The sequence below is a fragment of the Myotis brandtii genome, unplaced genomic scaffold, assembly GCF_000412655.1.
Source record: "Myotis brandtii unplaced genomic scaffold, ASM41265v1 scaffold83, whole genome shotgun sequence".
Classification (NCBI taxonomy): domain Eukaryota; kingdom Metazoa; phylum Chordata; class Mammalia; order Chiroptera; family Vespertilionidae; genus Myotis; species Myotis brandtii.
Genome location: NW_005371371.1, coordinates 277,485 through 297,026, shown reverse-complemented (window position 1 = coordinate 297,026; position 19,542 = coordinate 277,485). Strand labels below are relative to the sequence as shown.

The 19,542-nt window shown below is 46.0% G+C and overlaps 2 protein-coding genes across 2 annotated transcripts in view; both read left to right on the top strand.

The window, feature by feature from the left end:
• The window catches only part of LOC102259886 (coagulation factor X-like), a 26,016-nt gene extending 22,724 nt beyond the window's left edge, over nucleotides 1-3,292 (top strand). The window contains exon 8 of the mRNA XM_005884429.2: nucleotides 1,099-3,292. Within this exon, the coding sequence (XP_005884491.1) occupies nucleotides 1,099-1,697 (599 nt within the window). The 3' untranslated portion in view covers nucleotides 1,698-3,292. The remainder of the gene's footprint in view (nucleotides 1-1,098) is intronic.
• Nucleotides 3,293-6,040: 2,748 nt separating this feature from the next.
• PROZ (protein Z, vitamin K-dependent plasma glycoprotein) lies at nucleotides 6,041-16,984 on the top strand. The gene is made up of 8 exons (XM_005884430.2): nucleotides 6,041-6,226; nucleotides 6,591-6,754; nucleotides 8,807-8,831; nucleotides 9,442-9,555; nucleotides 10,514-10,645; nucleotides 11,525-11,610; nucleotides 15,055-15,172; nucleotides 16,253-16,984. Exons 1-8 carry the CDS (start codon nucleotides 6,166-6,168, stop codon nucleotides 16,765-16,767), a joined length of 1,215 nt encoding a protein of 404 aa, XP_005884492.1. The 5' UTR covers nucleotides 6,041-6,165; the 3' UTR covers nucleotides 16,768-16,984.
• The last annotated feature ends 2,558 nt before the right edge of the window (nucleotides 16,985-19,542 follow it).

The following is a 19,542-nucleotide window of genomic DNA, read 5'->3' as shown; positions in this document are numbered from 1 at the left end:
GGAGAGGAGGGGGAGGGGGAGGGAGAGGAGAGCTATAAGGAGGAGGGGGAAGAGAAGGAGGAGAGGAAGTTCGAGGGGGAGGGGAAGGGAGTATAGAAGAGGGGAAGAAAAGGAAGGAGAAGGAGGAAGAAGAGGAGAGAAAGAAGGATGAGAAAAAGAAGGGAGAAGAGGAGGAGGAAGACAAGAATGTGAGGAGGGTGAAGATGAGAAGAGTGGAGGTAGGAGGAATATGGGCAGGTCTAGTCAGTCTTTCTAAGCTGACAGGTCTCTATGGTCCTAACCAGCCCAGTTCTCCTCCATCATGGTCCTCCCTGAGGCTCTTGGTGTCCATGCCCCAAGTGCTGGGTCTCCTCTCAACGACCTTTCCTCTGGGGAGGCCTCCAGAGCCCCTTCAACGATCTGCGCACCGAGTCTCTCTGCCCCTTATATTTTTGTGTGGGATTATTTCGTAATTTCTGTCCTCCCCTACCAGACTCTAGAGCTGTCCGATGAAAGCCACAAATGTGAGACACATGAATTTTAATGTGCTAGTTACATTAACTTTTCCACTATACATTTTAAAAGCTTACAGGTGAAATTAATTTCAGTAATATATCATATTTAACTCAAAACGCCCAGAATGTCTCAATAGGTAATCCATTGTAGACATATTTATGAGCTATTTTGAATATTATTCTCACTCTAAGTCTGAAATTTGACACTCACAGCATGTCTCCGTTCAGACCAGCCACACTTCAAGTGCCCATTGCCCCTGTGGCTGGTGGTGGCCTCTAGAAAGTGCGGGTCTAGAACCTCAGGCCTTCATCTCCCTCGTGTCCCTGACACTCAACACATCCTCAGGAAATATGTGTACACAAATGAGTGAACTGGAAGTCCCTGAAGAACTGAACGTACATAGAAAAATGTGACTAAAAATACTGAAATTGAAGGTCATTTTAATTCACCTCTTTATGATTTCTTATATTTTTCAAATTTCCTAGTGACTATATACCTTTTTTTTTAAGTAGAAAAAATAATAATAGCTACTTTTAAAAGTAACCCACCAAGAACACGTGGCCCAGGCTGAGATAACACAGCCATGCTCTCACCATTTTCCAGGCGATCGAAACACAGAGAAGGAGGACGGCAATGAGATGGTGCACGAGGTGGAGGTGATTATAAAACACAACAAGTTTGACAATAAGACCTTTAACTGTGACATCGCTGTCCTCAAACTGAAGACGCCCATCAAATTCCGCATGAACGTGGCCCCTGCTTGCCTGCCAGAGAAGGACTGGGCCGAGTCCACGCTCATGACTCAGAAATCGGGCATCGTGAGCGGCTTCGGGCGCATCCACGAGATGGGCCGCACGTCCGTCACCCTCAAGATGCTGGAGGTGCCCTACGTGGACAGGAACACATGCAAGCTGTCCACCGGCTTCAGCATCACCCCAAACATGTTCTGCGCCGGCTATGACTCAAAGCTCGAGGATGCCTGTCAGGGGGACAGCGGGGGTCCCCATGTCACCCGGTTCAAGGACACCTACTTTATCACGGGCATCATCAGCTGGGGAGAAGGATGTGCACGGAAAGGAAAGTTCGGGATCTACACCAAAGTCACCAACTTCCTCAAGTGGATCGAGAGGTCCATGAAAAAAACCAAGACCAGGCCCCAGGGTGAGCCGGAGGTCACTGCCACTCCCCTGTCATTAGATTAATGCCCCCCCCAAAGCCCCTGGCAGTCCTTGGTGTCTCATTGTGTCTTAACACGTGCCACTCTGAACAGGCTGAATCCTGGAATAAGTTTCCTCTCTGCTGCGATTGTGTTGGTTCCTCAGCCTGACCTTGCCCTTGCTCGAGTGAGGTGGGAAGTGAAATTGTCATTCGGAACACTGGGCCTGCCTTTCCCTAGCCTGGTTGGAAGCTTCCTCCTGGAAATGTTATGCTTTACAGAACAGCGGTTCACACTCTCCCGATGACACTTCCACTCAAAACCGTGGGGGGCCCTTTCCATTCATAGCACGTTTTTTCTGTTTCTGATTGTCCTAAACTACCCTCTGGGCAGGCCACACTCGGGACCCTTGAGAATAAATGACCAAGGTTCTGGGAGCAGAGACAAGGCCCAGCAAGGGTGGCCGCACCCCAGGGTCAGGGTGGGTTCTCCCCCAGGTCCAGCGTAGCCTCCCAGGCCTGTGGTTCACCTGGGACAGAGACAAGGGTGGGAGTGTGTCCCCCAGGGGCTTCCTGTGAAAGGCAGACTCCCTGGGAAGGGGAGGCCCAGAGACCTGCTCACTGGCGGGGCATTTTAACATTGACTTAACCACTGGCTCTTCTTTCTGGCTTCATGCTAGAATCACCTGGGGTACTTATATTTTGTTTTTGTGTGTGTTTTTAATCCTCACCTGAGGATGTTTGTTTTTTATTGATTTTTAGAGAGAGACAAAGGTGCACCTGGGGCCCTTTAAAAATGTGCCCATTCCTGTGCCCACCTTGCTGTAGTTGCCTGAGCAACTTACATGTCCACTAGGTACTAACTGCCCCAGATTAGGGGACTCTGCAGTCCTTCATGTAGGCCAGAGCCCAGAGCACTTGAATCAGAGTCTGTGGGGTGAGCTCGAGCCCTAAGTTTCTACAATTCCTCAGGTGACTCCCATGTGTGTGTTGTATGGTGTATGGTGGTCGGGGCTGCGGGAGGGCTCCCCTCTCTTCGACCGCATCATGTTTAAATGCCAAGTCCTTTCCCGTCCAAGTCCTGACCCTCAACTTAGATGGTCATGAAAGTCAAACATGCTTTTAGAAAATGGAAAAGGTCACCTGGGACCAGACCAGTGTGTTCCCAATGTCCCTCTGGAGTTTGCGTTTTGCGTAACTTTGCTAAGCAAACTTTCAAAGTCCCACTACAAAAACATCCCAAAATGTCAGCAGCTTTGTGTGTGTAAACAGGAGATACTGCAAGGTTAGAGTTCACTGTAAACAAGAGACTTGCAAGCGTAGAAAAGTCAATGTGGACAAGTCCACCGTTTCCCAGAAACCGTCTGAGAGCGGGAAAAGCCAAGTGAGGGTGGCGCTTCTCCTCCTGACTCCTCCTCGGAGTGAGCCTCCCCCAGAGGGCTCCCCAGGCCCCTCCTGGAGTCAAGGCCTCCATGGCAGGAGACCACCGCGAGGTCAGGGTGAGGGTTTTCCATGCAGCCAACTGGTCTCCGTCCCAAGGCTCACCCCAGACCTGGGTTCCTGTTTCTGGAGATGAAAGGTTGTTTGGGGTCCAGAGGGAACTCCAGGGGAAATTCACAAATAAAGCCTACCTTTGCTGTTACTACTTGATCTCTCACTGTTGGCCTTTATTATTGGCAGTAGAGTTCATGTATGTATCAGAGAGGAAGGGAAACTGAGGTACAGCAGAGAGAAGGGCAGGAGGAGCCCATAGGTCTGCTTATCTCCCCATCCAGAAGCGGAATTCAAGGCAGTGAGGTTCTAGAGGAAATAAGGGGGAGCGATGCCCTTGGCTGCCGTGGGGAGGGTCCTGGTGGAGGGCTCACGGATGGGGCAATTCCTGTTTGCCCTGGAACAACCTAACTCTATCTCTGAGCAACACTGTCCTCCTGGGAAAACGAACTCATGAAGCCACCTCATGTACGTGTTCACCCTACAAGGGGACACGGCGTGTGTGGGAGGGATACTCCCCTACCTGCTACCACCAGAGCTTCCCGGGGAGGTTACCTAAGGGGCTGCTGGGTGTGGAGGGAGAGGCCCTGCAGCACAGAGATCAGCAGGAAGCCAAGGCTGAGGGACCAGAGACGGGGACAGTAGAGGTTTGATGTTTTTCTCCTGAGAGAGGGGAGAGGTTGCAGCACTGTAACAAAACCACCATCTCACCAGGCACTGCCACACCCCACACACATGCTCAGTTCCTGAGGGTAGAAGAGTGAAGGTGACAACCAGGGACTGCTCGCCCAGAAACAGGGAGGGGGTTCTGGACGGTGACATGAGGTTTGAAGGGACAGGGAGGCCCAGCTGAGCGTGAGTTAGGAGGAAAGGAGAGAGTGTAAGCCAGCTGCATGGGGGATGGGGGGCGGGGGGCCAAGTCAACGGTGCCAGTAGGTTCCCAAGAACACAGGTTCCTGCCCACGGGCAGGGCCTGCTGGCTCCCTGGAGAGTCTGTGGGGCCTGAAGCCCCCTCCCTGCCCACAGGTGTGGGGCACCAGGGCTGAGACCTTCCAGCAGGATGGCGGGGGGGGGGGGGGGGGGGGGGGGTGTTTGCTCTCCATCCCCATTGGCATGGAGGGTCTCAATTTCCATTTTACCAGGACCCTGCTCTACGACCACCACAGCAATCACTGATCAAGCAAGCCCTTGGGACACCAAGACCCTGGCGGACAAATTGCTGAGAAAGAAGATGCTTGGAAGTGACTATTTCATTGCAAGCAGGACAGGGTAGCTTTATAACAGCGAGATCTGCTGGGCACGTAGCCAGGTGTGCCTGACATCAGGTGGGCCCGACACAGCACCGTGGGAAGGACACACACGCGTCTCTCTGCAGGGCTCACCCCGAGTCACTGAGGGGTCAGTCGGGCACATCCAGCTGGCGAGGGCCTGGACACCCCGAAAATGTCAGCATGCAGGGATCTGCAGTAATTGAGACTTGGGAGGACAGGAACAGGCTGCGGAGAGAGAAGAATGGCCACAGGAGCTCCTCAACAGATGCCCCTTAACAGCAGGGTTCCCCTGTATGTGGGGGTGCAGGGAGAGGAGGGAAGGAGAGAGAGATAAGACAGATACAGAGACAGACAGAGAGTTAGGGAAACAGACAGAGTGAGCATCCGCTGGGGGGTCCATCCCTTGTGCTGACGCACTTGGTGAGCGTGTGACCAGGAAATAGTAGAGGGTGGGGTGTGAGTGGGTTGTCCCCACGGGGTGTTAAATCACCCCATGGTGCGGGGTGATTCTCGGTTCAAAGACACACTTGCTTCTTACCAAATGTCCCCGGGTCCACTCTTCCACGTGGCACGTGCGCCCCGGGAGACCTGGCTCGGCTGGTCTCCTCCTGTGGTGGACTCTAGCCCTTCACAGAAACGCTGCTGACCCTGCCCCCACCCCCACCCCCACCCCCACAGCTGCCCGCTCTATGCACTCAGGTGCTCTGCTGCCCTCCTGTGGGCGCCTTCCCACTCTGACCTCCTTGCTGGGCGCCAGGCAGCAGCGTCCCTACCTCCAGTCCTGAGTGTCTTTCTCAGTCACACACACCCTCGTGCCCCGCCCTGTAAGGCTCATGAGGCTCCCTGTGTTCAGATTCCTCTCCCAAAGGGAGCCTCTGTGGCTGGCTTGTCTGAAATAGCCCCCCTATGGCTCTGTACCCGCTGATCTGCCCGTCTCCTGGTAGCGAAATGTGACCTTATTTCTCCCTCCCTCTCTCCCCCTCCCCCCACACTAGAACGTGGGCTCCAGGCCCAGGCCCAGGACACTTGGTTGTGCACGTGTGCAAGGATGGCCCGGCTTTCCCCAGGGCTATCACCCCATCTCCTGGGACAGGGCCTCCTGACTTCACCCCCAAGGAGTCTATCCAGCTGGCACCTAAACTCCTCACCAAGGCCCTCTTTGCTTTGGCTTTTCCTGTCTCTGCCTTTTTTCCCCCTCTTTGCCTTAAACAGAAAAGTATAAAACTGAAGCATGCATTTAAAGCATTGAATGCTCTCACTCATTTATGGATAATAAAGACCATTATAAACTGATGAACAAAAATAGATACAGAGGCAGAGCAACATCGAACAGACTGTCAAACTACAGCGGGAAGGCCGGGGAGGGTTGGGGGGGTGGGTAAGAGATCAACCGAAGGACTTGTATGCATGCATATAAGCATAACCAATGGACACAAGACACTGGGGGATATGGGAGGCCAGGGGAAGGTCAAGGGGAGAAAAAAAAAAAGCAGACATATATAATACTCTTTGTAATACTTTAAGCAATAAAACAATTAAAAAAAATAAAATGTTGAATGAATCCAATAAAATTCCAGGCAAAATGTCCTCTTAGCAGAAGACACTTCTTTTCCCGTTTTCTGCCCCTGTCCCCTGCTTGGCTCCACGTTTTAGGGCTGGTGGTCGTTTAAGCAAGCAGCTTCCCTGTGTTGTGAGAGGCCTGGGCGGACTTTGGCCCCTGTGTTTGCAGACCTGTCCCTGGGCCACCATCAGAATGGCGGGCTGCCTCCGGCTGTTCCTGCTCCTCCTGGGCCTCCACAGCGCCGAGCCCTCAGGTGGGTGTCGCCCTCCTAACTGTGTCCTCCAGGACCGTGTGGGTTTGGTCCGGAGGCTTTTTCTAAGACAGAGGAGCCCCTGGGTGGCCAGCGGGTCTTCACTCAGCTCCCAAAAGAGCTTCCTGATCTCTTTATAATTCATGACAAATATGTTGGAAATGATGGGATCCCTTGGGGTCCTCCCAGAAGAGATGGCCCGAAAGAATCGAGAGGTTGGACCTGGTCTGATGGGGACAGGAGAGGAGGCAGCCAAGGCCTCAGGTAGTGGCAGCGCCATGTACTCTGACTCCCAGGAGCGGGCATGGCAATCCCTGGGGAAGTCCATCACTGCTGACGGCATCTCCATTCTTCTCTTGCTCCATAGTATTTCTTTCTGCCTCCAAAGCAAGTGACATTCTGGTAAGATGGAAGCGTGCTGGCTCCTATCTTTTGGAAGAGATCTTTGAGGGAAATTTGGAAAAAGAATGTTATGAAGAAATTTGTGTCCATGAAGAAGCAAGAGAAGTATTTGAAGTTGATGAGACCACTGTATGTACCCTCACCATGAACTCACACACTTTCTGATTATTCCAATTTCTGCTGCCCGAGAGGGCATAATTTCTCAAAAAGACGAAGCTAAATTAATGACCTGTTTACTTACCTGTGAGGCTGACTTAATCCTAATTTTACTGATGAGGAAACAGAGACAGAGAAGTGAAATAATTTTCCCATCTAGTACGTAGGATACTAACTCAGTTCCACACCCCTAAACGCCTTCTTCTGATTAAGCACATTACCACATTGATTAGCTTACTCATCACAAACATCAGTCAGCTTGTCATGACGCTGACAGAATTTGACATTTTTAATAGAGACCTAATTGCTTCAATATATCAACAGATTTTTAAGGAACAAAAAGCCTCTCTAGAGTGTCTACATAGTAAAAATATCTCTCATAATCTATAATTTGGATTAAAACTGACTATATGTATACTCTAAATGACAGAGGCAAACAATTCTTGCTTATTCATAAGTTTATCAGAAGATAGAGAAGCCAGTCAAATCTGACAGGTCTAATACGTAAAATATTTAATAAAGATCTCCTAGTTTTACATATAACAGTAGCAATATTTAAAGTTATTCTGAATAAAATATTGACCTGTTTCCCTAGTATATTTTTAAGATCATTGTTTCTTGCATGCTTAGCTATGTCCTCTTAATTTGATATCATTCATGTTGTTACAAGCCCAAGTATGATTGGAAGGTGACAACCACTTGTTTACACTCTAGGCTTTAGTTCCTAGGAATTATTCTAATTTTAGATACTCTAATTTTATATATGAGAGAACTCTTCTGAAATAGACCATCTTTTATAAAACTAGAAGAAATTAAAACTTCCTGGTTAAAGGAAAATTGTGGGGTTTTCTTATTTTTCAATTACAGTTGACATTCAATATTACTTTATATTATTTTCAGATGAACAGCCTAATGGTTAGACACTTATATAATTTAGGACGTGTTCCCCCAATAAATCTAGTACCCATCTAACACCCTACATAATTATTGCAATGTTATTAATATTATTGACTATATTCCCTATGCTGTACTTTACATCCTCATGACTACTCTGAAACTACCAATTTGTACAACCTTTTTAAAAAATTCTCATTCAAGGATATGTTTTTATTGATTTGAGAGAGAGAGGAAGGGATTGAGAGAGAGAGACGTGAGAAAGAATATTGATTGGTTGCCTCCTGTACATACCTCAACTGGGGATCGAACCCTCAACCTTTTGATGTATGGGATGACACTCCAACCAACTGAGCCACTCAGCCAGTGTTATCCATTTGTACTTCTTAATCATTTCACCTTTTTCTCCCATCCCTCTAACCCCATTCCCACCTGGCAACTGTCAGCCTGTTCTCTGCATCTATGAGTCTGTTTCTGTTTTCTTTGTTCATTTATCTTGTTCTTTAGATTCTACATATAAGTGAAACCATATGGTATTTGTCTTTCTCTGTCTGGCCTATCACTTAGGATACTACCCTCTAGGTCCATCCGGAAAATTGCCCTCTTAATTTGACATCATTCAGGTTGTTACAAGTCCAAGTATGATTGGGAGATGGCAACCACTTGTTTACGTTCTAGGCTTTAATTTCGAGTAATTATCCTAATTTTAGATACCCCCCACCCAAACTAACCTTACACATACACATACCCACTTTTGATTGTTGTTTCGTTGGCTTATAAAAAAGTGGTGTTAGTGCCTTGTATCCACATCATGCACTCTGTAGAATAGGACATGAGTGAACACTGTGCCCCTGGAGGAGGGGAAGGTGACCTTGGGAGGCCATGGTCATGGTGTTTGTGCCACGTCACAGACTATTATTTCTCCTTCCTTAAATAGGTTACAGAAAATACACGTGAAATAGGAAATGTTCCATGTGAATATTAAGTAGACAATTTTTGCATTCTCTGTTTCAACCAGTATTTTTCTATTAAGTGGATAAAATCAACACTTGTTATCTTTAAGTCAATCGATGGGAGAAAATATTGTAAAAAATCATCTATTTGCAACCCTTTTATATTTTAATTTTACAGGATGAATTTTGGCAACGTTATATGGGTAAGTGGCCTCAACTCTTGCAGGGATTATTTCCTCTTCTTTTTCCTTAAGATGAGGTAAGGCTTTCCACGTTTCACACGTAGGCACCTGGACACTCCCTGAGGACAAGGACGAGGAGAAGGGTAGGAAAGTTCCCAAAGTCCTGGGGAGTCAGGGAGACGCTCCCTTGGGGGCTCGGGTGGCAGAGGCCAGAGGGTCCCCATCCTGAGCCACTCCTCTCATTCCTGGGGCCTCACAGGCTCCCTGGGGCCTCTTGCTGAAGGGTCAGAACCTGGTTAATTTGAGGAAAGTGACAGCTCATCCTAGCCTTGGGGGGATGCTGGGTGTCCCTTTAGCAGGAGCCCCCAGAAGACCACAGTGACTGAGGGCCACAGGGATGGGCGAGGGGAATTAGAAGAGCTGGGGCAGCCAGCCACAGTCACCGGTCACCATGGTCGCTCAGCAAAGAAAGAAGGAGGTGAAGGAGGGGGACTTAGACAAACCTCATGGGCACACGTGGCTGGTGGGACCCCAGGGGACACATGAGGAGCACCTGGCAGCCTAATCCAGGGGACATCAGGAGGAACTAGATGATTCCACCTGCACAAGGTTCTCACATCCCTCTTGGCAGGTGGCTCCCCATGCGTCTCCCAGCCCTGCCTCAACAACGGGTCCTGCCAGGACAACATCCGCAGCTACACCTGCACTTGCTCCTCGGGCTACGAGGGCAAGGACTGCGCCTTCGGTGAGTCCCCAGCCACCCTGACCCACCCCAACCGTACAGAGATGGGCTCCCAGGAGTGAGCAAAGGGTGCCTGTGGGAACCTAGTTCCAATCCGGTTCTCCACTGGAAACCATTCTGTGTATGGCCCTCCTGCCTTCCAAACACGCCTCCCTACAGTTTCCACGGCTTAGAGTCCCCTCCCTGTCCTCCCAAACCCAGCCCCGCTTAACCCATTTACAATCTACTCTCCAGAATTCCTGGAACCCGACCCACCCCAAGCAGGGTGATGGGATCTGAGGGTCCCTCTGTAAGGGGGAATCACACACAGGCTGGCTCAGAGGTAGGCATGGGTGTGAGATTTATAGCTTCATGAACTAATATTCTTTGCGGGAGTGGGAAGAAATTAATTTCCTATCAATAATTATCCGATATGGAAATAAATTCACTTAATCCTTTCAATGCCTCTGGTCAATACAGAGTCAGTTTTCTGGGGGAAAATATGATTCCCAGCCCAGATCTCTCCACTGAAGTCCATCTCTCTCCTCTAACTGCCACCTTGAGAGCCCCACGTAATGTTTCGCAGACATCCCAAACCTAACACATGCCAAAGCAAGGTTTTGATCCTCATCCCAGCTGCTCAGCCATCCACATGGGGTCCCACTAGAACCCTCCCAACCCACATCCCCACCTGTAGCGGGAAGTGAAAGTTGTGAAAATGGGCAGAGGCCTTGCAATATGTACACATATATCCATGACCAAGTTACATTTTCTGAGGACAAATACAAGGGCTGTCACTCACTGAACCTTTGCTTTCATCATGCACATTCCTGAAGACAGAAGTGTGGGAAGTGCTTCTATGGGGAACCAAAAATCTGAAAAGAATGAGAACATTTGGACTGAAAAGCCAGAGCCCCAAGGCACAAGGAAATTTAAAAAACAACTATTTCCATGTTAGCACTTCTGGTTTTTTCCTTGTCAGCTAAAAATGAATGTCACCCTTTGAGGACTGATGGGTGTCAACACTTTTGCCACCCGGGACAGGACTCCTACATTTGCAGCTGTGCACAGGGGTATAAACTGGGCCAAGACTACAAATCGTGCATCCCACATGGTGAGTTCTCAATCCAGTGAGAAAAGGTGGTCTCTCCCTTTCCTACCCTGTCGGCTCCCATACACACCCCCACTCCTCCTACAATAACATTTGAAAAGCCACCTCTTGTCTATGAGATGAGGAGTCACTCTGACGCGGCCAGCCCTCCCCTCCTCCACGCTGAAGCTTGCCTGGGTCCTAGCAGTATCTTAGCTAACCTACAAACACAGAGCACGTGATTTAACTTCACCTGTGGCTCCATGCTAATGATATGCTAAGGCCACTCAACCACTCGCTATAACGTGCACTGGTCAGACACTCCAACCGGTAGGTTAGCTTGCTGCTGGGGTCCTATCGGGACTGAGCAAGACAGGCCAGACACACCCTGCAGCCATCCCAAGGTGCCTCCCCCGCTGGCCAACCTCCCGCATCCCTCTGCAGCCCCAACCGTGGGTGGGTGGGAGTAATCAACCAAAGACCATCCTATATAATAAAAGGCTAATATGCAGATCGACCAAATGGCAGAACAACTGGACGCTATGACGCGCACTGACCATCAGGGGGCAGATGATCAACACAGGAGCTGCCCACTGGTGGTCAGTGCACTCCCACAGGGGCAGCACCGCTCAGCCAGAAGCCCGGCTCACAGCTGGCAAGTGCAGTTGCAGTGGCAGAAGCCTCTCCCACCTCCACAGCAGCGCTAAGGATGTCTGACTGACAGCTTAGGTCCACTCCTGAGGGACCCCCCAGAGTGCATGAATTTCGTGTACTGGGCCTCTAGTCTCAAAATGATGGGCATGAAGAAGCCAGATTCAAGTAGTTAGCACCATTTGAGTAGATAAAACCTGATGTTTGACTTGGAAGGCACTGATCTTTCTTATGTTGTCACCACAAATGAAGACAAGTGTGCATGTGGAATCCTGAATTCTGAGTGCATCAGGGCAACACAGAGGAGCAGGCGGAATCTTCAGATTTTCCCATGGCAGGTAACAGAAACATTTTATAAACATGTTTTCACTTTTAGTTACAGGTTTCATCCTCTTTGTCATTTCCATGGTCTTTGCCAACCAAATAGAAACATAATGACTAAGTGAAAGAGGCATTTTTGATCTAAGTGAACCATTAACCAATCTCAAAGTCCTACTTCAGAGCACTTTCTAATGCCGAATTCACAACTTTAGTGGTCTTCATTCTTTCACCAAATAAAAACATAGTTTTATTTATAGCCACCCTAGGCCCAATGTCATTTCTCTCAGACCATAGGTATCCTGGAGTCGCACTTGGGTGGGTGAGGTGACATGGGCCTGGCGAGTGACCACAGGAAAGGCAGGTGGCCAGAGTTAAGGACACAGGCTCTCCACTCCCCAGCCTCCTAGCTGGAACTCCAGCTCCACTATTGTGTGGAGGAAATTTCTCTTCTTTGGCATTCATTTTTGTTATTTTCTGATTTCCCCCCTTGACTGGTTTGGAAGTTAAATATTCTATTTATATTTAACTAGAGGCCTGATGCATGAAATTCATGCAAGAGTAGGCCTTCCTTCCCCTGGCTGCCAGCACCGGCTTCCCTCTAGCACCTGGGACCCGGGCTTTTCTTGCAGCCCTAGCTTTGTCCGGAAGGTCGTCTGGAAGGACGTCTGGTCTAATTTGCTTATTATACTTTTATTATTATAGATGGCCACTCTTGACATTTAAAGATTCATTTATAACGTGCCAATATATAAAGTTAGTATTTTCATCCCCCCGCCAAGTTATTTCAAGCACCTCACAATAGCCATCTGCTATTTTAACCAGCATTTCATTCTTTTCTTGCTTTTTCAGTAATTCCATAAAATAAGTATTACTTTTATTATTATTGCTTATACCACCAATGTAGATTTTAATTTACATATGTTGCCATTTTTCTTGCCTCTAATAAAGATCATCTCTTTTATTTGTACACCTTTTTTGTTTAATGTACACCTTTTTTACTTGTGGGTTTTTGTTGTTGTTAATCCTCATCAGAGGATATTTTTTCCATTGATTTTCAGAGAGAGTGGAAGGGAGTAAGGAGAGAGGGAGAGAGAGAAACATCAGTGTGAGAGAGGAACATCAATGTGAGAGAGACACATCGATTGGTTGCCTCCTACAGGCACCCCAGCCAGGATCTGGCCTGCAACCTAGGTACATGTCCTTGACCAGGAATTGAACCTGAGACTCTTCAGTCCATGGGCCAACACTCTAACCACTGAGTTACACCAGCCAGGCCCTGAAGTACACCCTTTAGAATAGCCCTGTCGATAGAAATATAATGTGAGCTGCATATGTAACTGAAATTTCCTAGTCACACTAATGAAAGTAAAGCAGATCAAATGAATTTGGATAATGAATTTTATTTACCAGTACTCCAATATGTCTAAATACTATTATTTCAACATGTAACAAATATAAAAAGTTGAGATATTTACATCTTTTCTTCATTACTAATCTTTGACATCTGGGGTGTGTTTTACACTTGGAGAACATTCAGTTTGGACCAGTCACCTGTCAAATGCTCAGTAACCACATGTGACTGCAACGTTGGACAGCCTAGCGTTAGCAGTTTCTTTACAGGGTCTGTGAGTAATGCGCCTCGGTGTGTGTGTGTCCAACACTTTAAGCCGGCTGAGCCAGCAGAATCACTGGCTGCTAGGAGGAGCCCTACGCAGACAACTGAAGAGAGCTCAGTGACCACTGCAATGACCCGGATTTGAAAGGAGACTGAGTGAAGGGAGATAAAATGATGGAAAGGGACAAAACCAGAATGGTCCAGTTATCAGCTGGTGAACTTGATCTTCTGTTGCCTTTTCTCCTTGTTCTCTCTCTCTTTTTAAATTAAATTTATTGAGGTGACATTGGTTAATAGGATCATATTCCTTAAGCTTTCTAAGACCCCCTTATTCATACTTGCACTCTTAGCATCTTCATCAATGTACTAAGGCAGACCTCAGAACATGGGGAGTGGGGACTGGTGGATGGATGACAGTGGTGTTCTATTTTCTGCCAAGCGCACCGCCTTCAGTCTCCCAGCCCACTCAAGGGGACCTTAGTGGCCATTTTCATCTATAGAAGTAGTGTTAGTACCAACAAGACCAGGAGCTATTACCTGTGAGGTAAGCATTCTCTACATACATATCAAACACATTTGCAGACACACTTATATAGGCAAGCTAAATACTATTAGATTTTTACTCTGGTATAATAAATAGTTCTGAAATTATTTAACTGAATTAACTGGCCTTCGATATAGAGTTGAAAATTATCATTACAACTTGTTTCTTCCATTCTAGGTAAGAAATTGACAATATGTTCCACTGCATTTTACTACAAGTCTAGCACACTGATGCTGAAAATGCCGTCTTCCCTCAAACTTGGTGTTACACACCTATAAAATATAGTAATACAAGAATTGTAGTGAGGGTTAAAGAAAATGCACCTGACTTATGTAGGTAGTTAATACATGGTAACTATTATTAATAAACACTTAAGATTTCCAGAAATGAGGCTACATTAAATTTGAAAAACATTTATACTTTGCTTAGCATTTTTCATTTTATTAAGCCACTAAAAATTATAAGCAACATTTCTTGAGCCAGCACCTATGCTATGAGGGTACATTTTTTTTCTTTTGTTTAATCCACAAAATAATCTCACATTTCATCTCGTAATAGTGTTTGTTCTGAAATCTCCCTGGTCTGGTATTGACACTATTGATTAGTGTTATACCCCCCCCCCCCCGATCTTTTAAATTATATTTACAGTATGTTTTATAGGCAGTATATAGTTGGCTTTTAATTTTACACAATCTGACAAACCCCTGCCTTTTTAATGGGATATTTAGACCATTTTCTACTTATCTAGGTAGGCTTAAATTCATAATTTTGCTATTTGTTTTGTATTTTTCCCATCTGTTCTTTCCTCTTTTCTTTTTTCTGCCTTCTATTGAATTACTTGATTTTTTTATTGTTTTACCTTCTTTGTTGGATAATTTATTAGAATTGTTTTTGCTTAGTGGCTGCTTTAGGCTACACTATACACCTTTGCTTTGTCCATCCACTGTACCTTCAGCTGACACTCCCTCAATGGCTATCTTTGGAGCTCATATTCTTTTTTTTCTTTTCAAATATATTTTTATTGATTTCAGAGAGGAAGGGAGAAAGAGTTAGACACATCAATGATGAAGAGAATCATTGTCTGCCTCTTGCATGCCCTCGACTGGGGATCGAGCCCACCACCAGGGCATGTGCCCTTGACTGGAATCGAACCCGGGACCCTTGAGTCCACAGGCCAATGAGCCAAACTGGCTAGGGCTGGAACCCATATTCTTAACCATCAGACTATACTGCCCCTAATCCTGCTAATTTTCACCACTAGCTATTGTCTGTCTTGTTTTTTTGTCTTTTTTTTTTTTTAAGGTAAAACTAATAGATTCCGAAGGAAAAGACTTCTGTGGTGGTGTTATAATAGAGGAAAATTTTGTGCTGACAACAGCAAAATGTTCACTGTTACACAGAAATATCAGTGTGAAAACCAGTAAGTATTTTAGCACTCATTTTTATAAGACCATGTTGGAAATAAACAGTATCCTATGTAGAATGAAAATTTAAAAACTAGAGTTTTGTTTTTAATGCAATATAGAACTGAATTTAGCTTCAATACTACTGAGCTACTTATAAAGTGAGAAAGCATATGTAAAATACCTGGTGGAATATCTAGGCATAGCAAGCAGACAAATGCTAATATTCAGTCTGAGGAAGTTACGGCTGATAAAAATATAATTTGATACTGAAATGGAGAGGCTGTGTTGTTGGCAGATAATTGACTGAAAGTCAGAAGATCTGGGTTCAGACTCCCCTGTCACCCAAGGCCACGGCTGTGACGTGGAGCTCACCACCTAACTTGTCTGTGCCTCGGTCCTCATCAGTGAAAACTGGGCAGTAACTTCTGTCCTGTAGGGAGGTCGCAAAGGTTCAGTGATAATCTGGGAAAGTGCTCTATTATGATTCTGAAGAACCTTATTATATTTCACTCCTCGTCCTTGAATATTTTTCAGTCAACGAAATGTCAACCTGAAAAACTACTTCTGACCGGCCCAGTTTTGATTAGCTTGAAGAAGTTCCCCTAGTTTATTTTACCACTTCACCAAAATAACTCATTTTGATTTTTTTTAAATCTTCCATTTTTTTATTTTATTATTATTTTTTATTCTATTGACTTTTTACAGAGAGGGAGAAGGATAGAGAGTTAGAAACATCCATCAGAAACATCGATCAGCTGCCTCCTGCACACCTCCTACTGGGGATGTGCCTGCAACCAAGGCACATGCCCTTGACCGGAATCGAACCTGGGACCCTTCAGTCTGCAAGCTGACGCTCCATCCACTGAGCCAAACCGGTCAGGGCTCATTTTGATTTTTTAAAGGAGGAGTATGAGGAATTAGTTGGAATACTTCGTTCCATAGATGAAGAAAGATCAGGACAATTAGCCACGGCATGCTTTATCGTGCCCAGCCTCTGCCTTGTCACAGGGTTCACTGAGAAATTAGTTTCATATTATTGTAACCTGAAAACCAGGCTTTAGGTTACAAAAGCCAGTGATTGTCCATTATTTCAGATTTTCCTAGAACGAGCAAGGACCCACTGACGATCGAGGTGAAGCGCATCCATGTGCACATGATGTACGAGGAGGAGACGGGGGACAATGACATTTCGCTCTTGGAGCTGGAGCTGCCCATCCAGTGCCCAGACATGGGGCTCCCCGTCTGTATGCCCGAGCAGGACTTTGCGGAGCGCATCCTCATCCCGGGGACACAGGGCCTCCTCATTGGCTGGACATCCAACGGCTCTGAGCTGGGCAATGTGCCGATGCAGCTGCCCGTCATGCACATGGACAGCGAGGAGTGTGGCAGAGCCCTGAATGTGACAGTCACGACGAGGACGTACTGCGAGAGGGGAGCGGCAGCTGGAGGGGTGCAGTGGGCGGAAGGGAGCATGGTCGCCAGAAAACACAAAGGCACCTGGTTCCTGACAGGGATTCTGTGCTCAGTGCCCACAGCAGAGTATGGACAGGAGTTTCTTCTCACCAAGGTTTCAAGATACTCACTCTGGTTTAGACAAATCATGAAGTGACTAAACCCAGCTAAGCCTCAAGAATAAAAGATGTGGTGGGATTACACACCTTAACTGCAAGCATGGAGTTAAATTAAAATATCACAGCAAAACAGCTGTGACTGCCTCAGGACAACCAACTCGGTCTACAAACCATTAGTAACTGCTTATGACAGCGATTTTCAACCAGTATGCTGCAACAATTTTTAAAACATGCAACACCTGACTATTTTGGTCAGGGGCAAGGACCTCTTTTCCCTTAGACCAGTGGTTCTCAACCTTGGCTGCACATTAGAATCACCTGGGAATCTTTTAAAAATCCTGATTTTTGGGCCTCATCCTCCGGAAATTCTGTTTGTTACTAATGTTGTGGCCCCACCCCATAACAAAGAAACAGAATTTTCAGAGGATGAGGCCCAGAAATCAGGATTTTTAAAAAGATTCCCAGGTGATTCTAATGTGCAGCCAAGGTTGAGAAACACTGCCTTAGACTATCAAATAAAAAAAGGTCAACAGTCAACATAACAATAGCCGTCCATTGTGAATGAATCAATTATTTTTGTCAGATTGGCAAAAAATATATATTTTTTGGTGTACTGCAGAATTTTAGTAATTAGTTTGTGTATGCCATGAGATGAAAAAGGTTGAAAATCGCTGGCTTATGAGTTCATTACTGAGTACTGTGGAAAGTTTTTTGCTTGGGACTTTTTATCTAAACAGATTTTAAGAGAATGGGAGATAAGAGGGACCTCATAGTTGTGCCAGGTTTACCAATTGCCCGTGTGAGTGAAAGGGTTGCTCAGTTTTGGAAGAGCCACTAGAAGAGAGTCACCACAGGGGAAAATATCACAGAGGAATAGGTTATAGTTTTAGAGAAAGAATCAGGAAACATGAGAGGTTAAAAGAAGATGGACAACATGGGGCCTTCAAACAGGGCCTTGTGCTCAGAAAGGCACTTCCTGTGGAGGGAAACCTCCCAGACAGGTTCCAGGGGGCTGCTGGATGAGGGTCGTGCTCAGCCTCTCCACTCTGCTTCTGAACCATCTAGCTGACTCTAAGTGATGTATCCCCTTTGTGCCTCTCTCCTGGGCTCTACCGGTAAATGGAACAATAACAGCATCTACCAACCAGGGCTGAGTTAAAAAGTAGAACAGTGTTCAATCACAGTGATTATCTATTATCATCACAAAGACCGCAGCTTTGACATCACGGGAAAGACAGAACTTGAGTCCAGCCCCAAACTGTGCTTCCCTGCAGATCAGAACTCCAAGAGGGTCCGAATTTGTGCCAAAACGAAAAGTGAAAGCAATGGATAGAAATGATGTTTACTTTTAAGTTAATCTCTTAACTCTTATTTAAGTTAAGGAAGTAGCAAAACTGCTCCTCCACTAAGTACATCTGATTTCCAAGCCCATTTCCTGGAGTGAAATGAAAGAGTTTCCGAGGCTAACTGCTCTGCAGACCAGCAGATGGTGGAGAGGGCAGCTCTAACTCCAGATGCACATGCAGGGTAACAGTGGGCTGCTGAGGGCTCATTATAAAGAGTTGAAGAGCAGCCGAAACCGGTTTGGCTCAGTGGATAGAGCATCGGCCTGCGGACTGAAAGGTTCCAGGTTCGATTCCGGTCAAGGGCATGTACCTGGGTTGCGGGCACATCCCCGGTAGGGGATGTGCAGGAGGCAGCTGACCGATGTTTCTCTCTCATCGATGTTTCTAACTCTCTATCCCTCTCCCTTCCTCTCTGTAAAAAATCAATAAAATATATTTAAAAAAAAAAAAGAGTTGAAGAGCAGAGAGGATATTTTTAAGAAATTAAAAATGTGAGCTGAGAAATCAACTACAATAAAAACAATGAAAAAAATCAAACACTTGAAGGCTAAATAGCATACTATTAAACAATGATTGGATTCTCAAAAAGATCAAAGAAGAAATAAAAAGCATCCTGGCAACAAACAATAATGAAAACACAAACATCTAAAATATATGGGACACAGTGAAAGCAATCTTGAGAGGGAAGTTCATAGTTCTACAGGCCTACCTCAAAAAACAAGAAAAAATGGTAATAAATTATCTAACCCTACAACTCAAAGAATTAGAAAGAGAGCAACAAGAAAAGCCCGGAGTAGGCAGAAGGAAGGAAATAATAAATATCAGAGCAGAAATAAACAACATAGAGAACAACAACAAAAAAAGATCAATAAAACCATGAGCTGGTCCTTTGAAAGGAAAAACAAGATTGATGAACCTCTAGGCAGGCTCACCAAGAAGCAAAGAGAGAGGACCCAAATAAACAAAATAAAAAATGAAAGAGGTGAAGTAACAACCAACCCCACAGAAATACAAAAGATTATGAAAAATTACTATGAACAACTCTATTCCAATAAACTGGACAACCTAGATGAAATGAACATATTCTTAGAAAAATACAAGCTTCCAAAACTCAATCAGGAAGAATAAAAAAATTTTAATAGGCCGATAATAACCGAAGAAATTGAAGCAGTAATCAAAAATCTTCCAGCAAACAAAACCCCTGGTCCGGACGGCTTTACAGGAGAGTTCTAGAAAGCATTCAAAGAACTAAAACCTGCCGAAACCAGTTTGGCTCAGTGGATAGAGCGTCGGCCTGCAGACTGAAAGGTCCCAGGTTCGATTCCGGTCAAGGGCATGTACCTGGGTTGCGGGCACATCCCCGGTGGGAGATGTGCAGGAGGCAGCTGATCGATGTTTCTCTCTCATCGATGTTTCTAACTCTCTATCCCTCTCCCTTCCTCTCGGTAAAAAATCAATAAAATATAT